This window comes from Papaver somniferum, unplaced genomic scaffold, assembly GCF_003573695.1.
Source record: "Papaver somniferum cultivar HN1 unplaced genomic scaffold, ASM357369v1 unplaced-scaffold_17247, whole genome shotgun sequence".
Classification (NCBI taxonomy): domain Eukaryota; kingdom Viridiplantae; phylum Streptophyta; class Magnoliopsida; order Ranunculales; family Papaveraceae; genus Papaver; species Papaver somniferum.
Genome location: NW_020626872.1, coordinates 1 through 8,969, shown reverse-complemented (window position 1 = coordinate 8,969; position 8,969 = coordinate 1). Strand labels below are relative to the sequence as shown.

Below are 8,969 nucleotides of genomic sequence, written 5' to 3'. Positions count from 1 at the left end.
GATGCGTTCATGCATTTACAATTACAGTAGGTTTGGAAGATGATATTTTTGTGGGTTCTGCTCGAACTGTGCGAATTTTGACATCTCAAAACTTTACTTTGAAGGACTGAAGGTAAAGGGTGTTATGTTGGGATTCTATGACCGCTGGAGTTTGTTCGTGCAAACTGCAAAGACTATTAGTGATCAGGAGGAATGCTTTACTGCTACAATCCAAAGCTCCCAACATACTCCAGGGCTAAAGTCCAGTCAGATTTTTCATGGGAGTATATGAAATTCTGGCGCATTTGCAGGACAACTAAATTGAGAATCAGACATTGCCGCAGTGACAGACTTCGCCACACCAGCCTTTGCTTGCTGTGTCTAGCTGTCTCGAACAACAACAATGAATTAATGGGAGCAAAAATAATTATCTCGTGAACAAGTTGTTTTCACAACTGGATACATGTCAGTCACGTTTGAAACCCCGCCAGACATCTCACTGCCTACAGATACTCCAGCACTGTTGTATAAATAAAGCATTACAAAACGATTCAGCTTCTCAACAAAGAATAGGAACCCAGGGCCAAACAAGAGTATAAGATAAGCCTTCAATGTGCCTCTAGACTCAATTCTATCATAGCGCGCTCGAGAAGACCCCACTGGCAACGTGGCGAAACACAAAACTAGCAGCCAAGGACCAAGGGCAAAAAACTCCAGGAAATGTGTATCAGTGTGTTTCCAACAACGAATGCCTAGTAATTCCTGAGTTCCGAATCATCAAATCTTAACAATATGGTGGCGTGGAAATAGTGGGGATATCTTGGAGGTTCAAAGGAACAACAATATCATTGCTCTATAGGAAGCAAAAAAAGTACAAATTTCAGTTCGAATGTTAAGCCTACAAGCACAATCTGCGGGAATACATATATGTTTTATTCCAAGAGCACGCTTCTGTTTTCCTCTATATAATCAGGTTCAGTGTAGCCAAGCAAGATATTAAACGCCAACAGACCACCCTTCGTTGGGCGTTTCAGGTCACAAAAAAGCACAAGCTAAATCACAAAACTTGTTCTCTTCTTAAAAAAAATAGCTAAACCACAAGAACTGAAGTTAAAAAAGAAGATAGAACCAGTGTCCAGGATTGTTTAAACACTAAGGAAAGTGGATTTTTGATATTTACTCAACAACCAAATAAATATCTGTAGAAAAGAAAGTAGCAGTATAGCAGTGGTCAAAAAGGAAGGCATTGGAATTTTCATGTATCAATGAAAAACGTAAAAAAAATTTAAATGCACAAATTGGTTCTTTCTCCACTGAACATGTCTAAGGATTGAGGAATATGCAACGGTTACATTGACGAGAGCTGAAATTAGAAGAGAGGCATACCTTAAGTTGATTGCAATCTGTTTATCCCAGAAGTCCTCTTTCCTTACCACAGAAGATATAAATGACGTACAATATAATGCAACCAAAAAAAGTACTACTTACAGTTTGCAGAGACTTTGTAGAAGAGTAATTAGTCTCGGTTTTTCCAGTAAGATAATCAAAAAGTTCGATATGAATTTGATTCCAAAGAGTCCTACAACTAAGATACACGCATTAAGTAACAAATTCGTTGTACTAAGCAAAACTCCCATCTGTAGAATCTGATTCTGTTTGTCTTCCAGCATTATATTGATGTAATCCTTTGTGTCATCTATGTATTCCTTCATCTTTAAGACTAATAACAAACCAAAAACATTGATCTAAGATATATCAGTACAACGAATTTGCAGTGTTTTCAGGAAATAAATGAAGTAGTGATAACATACAGTTGACAGTTCCTTCTATCTGGGCAAAGTAAGCTTCTAAGAGCATCTCCAACTCTTCAACATTTGGATTAAAATTACTAGTTAGCCTACCACTCTTGTTACTCTGCGAGTGGACATCATCACTGAAAGTGAAAATGGCACTAAGAATTAGAATAATTATATTTAACAACAATCTGGTAAAAATATGATGGTTAATCATGACACTGAAACATGTCAGTCAACTGAAAAGATTGAACGAGTGACTCATGTACGTAGAAGGTACACTAGCATTCTGACTTTGAATGACTAAGAGAAGAGTGACGCACCAATGTCTGCCTTGCAGTCGTAGACGCCAAAGCTCTCTAGGAGAGTTGACTTGCACTTAGGCCTTCCACCCCAGAACTAACCTTTGTACCTCGAGGGGAGTCCAAAGTGGGAGGAATAATGGTGACAGAGAGGTATTAGAGCCTGGAGCGCAGTTTCTACAATGTTTAAGTAGAGCTCAAATAGTTAAAACCCTTATATGATTTTGCCACAGCCTACCAGTAATATTAATCAAAGCATTCTGGACATTTCCAAACTCACCAGTTATTTGAAGAATCAATATCTCCCTCTTTTAGCACAATAAAAACCCACAGCGCTCCTAGCAACTAGTCACCAAAAAATATACTAGTCAAATAAGTGGTAGTTTAAGGACAAACCTGGGGGTCCGATGCTGACTGGTCCAGTTTTTCTCCTTCCATTAGACGAATAAGGCCATCAACCTTCAGAAACAAAAAATACAAATGAGAGACCAGTGATTAGGTAGTCCAGAAACCCATTTCAAAAGAAGCATGATCCTTGATAGTCGAAATATGGATTAGGCATACCATGTCAGAAACATAACAGAAACGATCTGGATTGTGTTCCTGGAGCTTGAACAGTCAAGGCTTCACCTCTGCAAAAAATAAATAAATAACGGTTTCAGATAATTAGCTGAACTGCTGAAGTATAGAATTTGATCAACTCCAAAAAAAAACAGCATGGACATAGAGCCATTCTTCTTGTATACATAAGTAACTGAACAGAGCTACAGCTCCAGCACACATATGACAATAGAATAAAAGCATAGTAGCATACTGAACAAGCAATTAAATAAAAATGTTTAAATTACCTTAGTGCTTGAGCTATGAAACTGCTGACAACACGTCTGTCATCAATATTCATGCGAGGTCCACATGGATTGAAGATCCTAGCAATGCGGATTTCTATTACAGAACAAAATTACCAAGAGAGTGAGGAGAAGTAACGACATGTGTAATATTTACTGAAAGTAACAGGTGCATCTTCAACTAGAGTACCTATGCCGTGCTGCCTGTGATTATCAAAACAACAAAGTTTCAGCTACAGATTTCCCCTCATCATAGCAACTCCTGACACCTGAAATGCAAGGTATGATATCATTTGATTATAAAATAGGCTTTGTATGCATCCACCTAAAAATCAACCCCGTAAGAAAAAGTGTTTTCAAAATCCCAAATTGCAACCCCAAATGTAAAATGTTCAAAATTCAGAGTTACAGGACATATGCAACCCCCCAGAAAGGGATGCTTCAACCATACAAGTGATATAAGAGTACAAAAAATGCAGAGGACAAGATAATGCAAGAACATGCCAGGTTGGGTAATCAAATAATGAAAGAAAAAAGGGAAAATATAACATATCTTGCTCAAGGTTAGTGAGCAACATAGGAAACTTGAGATAATAGCATCTCACATTCAAGTACCAATGGATACTTATTTGCAAAAGAAAGAGGATTCTGTAACATATAAATGAGAAGAAGAACAAGGAAACTCACCTTTACAACATTGTATTTATAGAAAATTGGGGAAGCAAGGCAAGTAAGATGGTAAATCTGATCAACTTCAACAAGTGATGGCTCATTGACATCTGCAAGAAAGCAGATCCAAATAGATAATTTAAAAATACTGAATGATTATATAGCATCACTTTATAACAACTCGGATATGTTCCATTATAGGAAGAGAAAATGGCAAATTTCGGAAACCAAAGAACTTGTTCATCACATTATATTAGCATAGATAGATAGAAGAAAATAACACATATTCAAAATTACAAGCGTTTATTCTTGCATCCTCATAACAAAACCTTATAAGAAGAGAAGGAAGTATCGTGACGAATAAGCTCGAATATTGGATGACCAATCCAACGACCAGTGAAGTAGTTATCAGCTACAACGACCTAAGACACAGAACACCATGTATTACAATGCACCCAACATCGTTTCAACACATATAAAATACAGAAAACCTTATAAAAGTAACCTATGGTCAACCATACCTCATTTTTCTCATCCTCCATTCAGGATCAACAAGGTGAGAACCAATGAATCCAGCTCTCCGGGGAACCAAAATTCGCATGTTTGACTATACCAAAGTAACCAAACATTAAGAAGTGCAGGTATTAGGATCACACAAAAATCAACAGCTCTAATAATTCCGATCTTTCAAAGGGGGAAAAAGTATACCTGAAAAAATTTGAAGTTTCTCAAAGGAGATGAAGTAGGTCGTTTCTTCACCTCTCCATTAGTTTCCATTGCTTAGATCTTTCTCTTTCAAACCCTACAATCAAACCAAACGCACATAGTTAAATCAAAACTCACTCAAAAATCCAAAATTTTAAAACAATGTCTAATCAAATTTCATACCTCAAAAACAAAACAACTTACTCAAACGCTCTAATTTTTTCATCAAAATCCTAAATTTCAATAAAACAAACCCCAAGATTGCAAACAAAAATTAAGACCTGAAAACACAATGATATACTGAAAAGCTCTAATTTTTCCCTTCTTCTACAGAAACTCGTAATCAAAACATTCCGTGATCATCACTTATATATACACAATAAGAATCAATAAAAAATACAACTTTTTTTTATCACACCCAACCAATCAATATAGTCCATACCTAGCTCAAATTAACCTAGTTCCATATTGTGAAAAAACAAAGAAACGAATTTTACCTAATCCCATACTGTCTGTGATTTTGAAACGGATTACGCCGGTGAAGAATCTATTTTTGCATATTGGGGATTTTTATCTAGGTCAAAACCTAACTTCCCTGGTTTCACATAGGAAGTTTCACCTCTGAAATTCGTGATCAAACCTAATTTTCACTTTCTTCGATCAACCCATGACTGATAAGTCAAAACCTAGAAATTTTCTTCCGCTGAGAATAGAGAAAAAATGAGAATAGTTTCTGATTTTAAGATACTTCAATTTTCCGATTTTTGGAAATTGCCCCTCCTATGTTTTCTGATTTTAAGATTTACCCTCCAGCTTGGCAGCTGATTTGGACACGGTTACTATTTATAACTACCGAGTGTCATGACCTGTTGGGATATGACCGTAATTAAGGAATGTGTTTAACCCTTTTTGTCCTGCTTGGCCTGGTTCGGTAAATAGGAAAAGTACCGGGTCTTATTTGGTGTTCTGCTAGTTAGGGTGTCCAATATAGTAGAATTTTACTTCTTTGGGTGAGGTTAGAGAAATGTTAGGTAGTTCATCTTAACATTAATTGTATGTATATTAACACGCAACTACTGCTTTCTATACATGGACATCATAGATTTTCTTCTTAACACACCCTGTTAAGAAACAGAGAATACTACCAAGTCCTGTACAATGAAGAAACAAAAGGAAAGAGAAACATAGCATGACAAGAGGTAACTGAATCTTCTATTGCTTGAAGCTGACAGCTGCAGGGCCTCTGTTGATATTTCTCACCAAGCCTTTCCAGGAAACAAGAAGGTAGCTGATGCTGCTCTCGAAAAGGAAACCTTGCAGGCCAATATCATTTTGATCTACGGAAAGCCTCGGAACCATCTCCCTAGCAACAGTTGGTGTGGGATGCTTAAAAAAAAAAACAGTTGGTGTGGGATGATGTTGCACTTTACTCGAGTTGGTGGATCTACTGAAACCCTCAGAATCATCTCTCTGAGTAACAGTTGGTGTGGGATGATGTTGCACTTCACTAGAGTTGGTGTGGAGTTTTTGGTTTCTTTCTTACTGGTCTTCTTCCCTACTTCTGTATGAAAACCTTATTTCGGTTGCAATATAGATTTTATGGTGTACAAGGTCTTTGACCCAAAACACTGACTACGTGATGCAGATTCAGAAATCTCCACTTTCTGTACCCATGAGTACCACTTTCACGCAAAGCCATTAACGCCATTAATAAGAATGCCAGACACAACTGTAAAATCCAGTACAAGTTGAAACCTAAAGTCATGTATATTCGGGGACTACAAAACATCAGACCTAAAAGCATTGTTCTTTAACGTACACGGCCAAACATCCGATGAAAAAGAAAATCCTTAGTGCCTCTTTTTGCCGTGCTTCCTACCTCCTTTCTTCTTTCCACCACCTTGCTTTTTCTTTCCTTTGTCACTAGTACCAGTACCAAAATTCAACGCTTGTGGCCGACTTGGCCGATTTTCCATGCTTCTTGAAGAATTATTGTGCAATAGATGCTTCACGTTCAATACACCATTTTTGAAATACCCATCAGTTGACCTCAGTACGCTATCCTCCGCCTTTCGCTTCCCTGGGGCTCTATTACTAGAACTTGATTTGTTCCCCCCAAAACGACCGAGAACCATATCCTAAATTAGCAATAATTAACTATCAGCAAAACCTCCAAATTTGAACTAAATAGTAAAGATACTATGTTAACGAAATAAAAAAATCCCAAACAAGCAATAGAAATCTTCAACAACCTCTTGTAGTGTTTTCTGTTGTCTTTCCTTTTGTTTCTTCATTGTGACTCTTGCAAGACTCAGTGGTACTCTTTGCTTCTTAACAGGCTGTTATTTAAGAAGAAAATCAACAATGCTTCAGTATAGGAAGAGTTAGAGGCTTGGTAAATGTATAATATCCAAGACGAACCATCTGTGTAGTTTTCTTACCTTCCCACCGAGAGAAACTACCCTTTCATTTTGCAAAGCCTTCTTTTCTTTCCATGTCATATGGGAGGAACCTACAATAAAACAACACATGAGTGATCAAACCAAAAATTGAAGCAATTTGGGGATCAAGTTCTAACTGGCCAAGCATAGACAGTATATTTGTTTTTAAGTATCCATAAATAAAGCTAACAGTTTTCTGAATCAAAATAAGATACAAACCTGCTAAAGGATCTCATTTATAGCTTTGGTTGTAGGCTTGTAGGTGCTGATGTATAAAAGAATTATCTAAAGTGTTGAAAGAAGTTTATAACTCCATACCAAGAAAGTCTAAAAGAAGGAAACTGGTAAAGGCTATACACACTACTCGCACTAAAGACTAGTTGTATATAAAAAAAATTAAACAGCTTTTAATCATAGTAATTGTGCTTTGATATATTTGCCGTGTGTAATACATAATGAAATTTGTTGTTAACTTGATTCAGTACTGGTTAGAGAGCAAGTAATTGGCTTAATAATGAATCTCTTGCTATCGGCTTTCCTAATCTTATACTGTCGGGTCATGTTACTAGATGTATTCATTTTGTTTAGTGAATGGTTGTTTCCTTTATGTTCTCTAGATAATCAATAAGGAGTCGAAAAAACAACAACACTATGTATTCATTTTGTTCGGCGTAGAGAGGAGAGAGATAATAATAATACCTAAAAGCTTCAAGTCCAGCGTAGAGAGAGAAGAGAAACCCTGTTCCTGCAACCGCTCAGCAAGAGCCTCGAGATCGGTAGTCTTCTTCGACCCCATTACTACTGTCTTATCTTATCTCTACCGCTTTGTCAGTGTAAAATACAGAGAGCCTTATTGAACCCTAAAAATAAAAAAAAATAGCATCAGAAAATACACAAAAGAATTGAAATTGAGTTGTTACTTGATACGTTAACCTCAAAATTTTAAACTAGTTGATACTTGAATTCCTAGAAATCAATCTATACAAAATTGTCGAAACAAAATGCATAAATTTCTCCACATAAACGGATTTGTTGATATCAATCAAGTTCACAGCTAATCTAGTCTATGTCTCCTTAAAGATAACAAACGACTGCGAGAAAGAGAGGGATTTTTCATACCTTAATTTTGTTAGGGTTTAGACTTCAGAGAAATCTTATAATATAAGCGAAAATGGTTTTTTGGTGTCCCAACAGATTTTCGTTCAACGATGAAATCTCAAGCTTACCCCTCCGTGTTTTCTTTATTGCTTGAAACTGGCGTAAATCATTCCAAACTAAAGGGTAAAATAGACTTATATTCCCCCCGTGTTTTCTATCCACACAGAAATGTCGTAGTTTATAACAAACTCCAGGGGTAAATACAACACCTATCCGTGATTTCAGTTGAAAATTTGTGGGGACGAAATTCTGGAGCACCTAATCGATATTAATACCAATACCTCTCTGTCGTTCCTTCACCGGCAACACCATTCCGTCACTAACAACACCGTACATAGCACCGCCACCGCCAACTTTGTTATCCGCCTTCTACACCACTACCACAAAATCAGCTTTAAGGCTATCTTCCGTCCCCCTGTCACAATCGCCGCCGCCATCTCCACCGTCGCCACCACCAATTTCACAATTAGGGTTTCAAACTTTCAAAATTATCCTTTCCTTCTATGCTCTTCAACTGTCACCACCCTCTTCTTCTACCATACGAATTTACACATAAACATGAAATCAAAAAGCAGAAACAAAGACATAAAATCAAAATTCTTATATCTGATACTTCCTAAGCTACAAATTCCATACAATTAAATACACCCATTCGAAATGCCCATTAACATCAACAGCTAAATTATCAATCAAAACTCAAACTTATGCTAGACTATAGACCAACTATTTTCTAACAGAGCAATATATGAATTCAACGATGCTGCTAAGTTGTGATGCATGAGAATTGTGAAGTGAGCAAAAGATAGATAAGAAAAAAATCAGTTGTTAGAGCAATAGTGTAGGAGCTTGAGGAGGAGGCAGCAAGAGGCAGAGAATCAAAGAATGAGAATAGGTTTGTCAATGTTTGGTAATTGAAATAAAATTACCATCAGGTCCATACCTTTGACACGCCTTAGTTGCAGGACAGCTAACGTGTACTGGCTAGGTGTTAGTTTTTCTTCGACACGCTTTGCGTCAAATGGCTAGGTATACGGTGGTGATATAATGCTATTCCCCTCGCCTGCCGATATAAAATGT

General features: G+C 37.0%; 1 protein-coding gene and 1 pseudogene across 2 annotated transcripts; both read right to left on the bottom strand.

The window, feature by feature from the left end:
- Window positions 1–387: 387 nt before the first annotated feature.
- On the bottom strand, window positions 388–5,035 carry LOC113337692 (annotated as a pseudogene).
- A 939-nt stretch (window positions 5,036–5,974) lies between these two features.
- Window positions 5,975–8,761, bottom strand: LOC113337693. 2 transcript variants are annotated; one of them, XM_026583286.1, is made up of 5 exons: window positions 7,854–8,761; window positions 7,434–7,594; window positions 6,735–6,805; window positions 6,546–6,632; window positions 5,975–6,431 (listed from the first exon to the last, which is right to left on the bottom strand). In XM_026583286.1, the coding sequence occupies exons 2-5, from the start codon at window positions 7,528–7,530 to the stop codon at window positions 6,144–6,146; spliced, it is 543 nt and encodes a 180-aa protein (XP_026439071.1). In that variant the 5' UTR covers window positions 7,531–7,594; window positions 7,854–8,761; the 3' UTR covers window positions 5,975–6,143. The 2 variants fall into 2 exon arrangements, with proteins under 2 accessions (XP_026439071.1, XP_026439072.1); XM_026583287.1 differs by lacking the exon at window positions 7,854–8,761 and having other exon boundaries at window positions 7,434–7,839.
- Window positions 8,762–8,969: the final 208 nt, after the last annotated feature.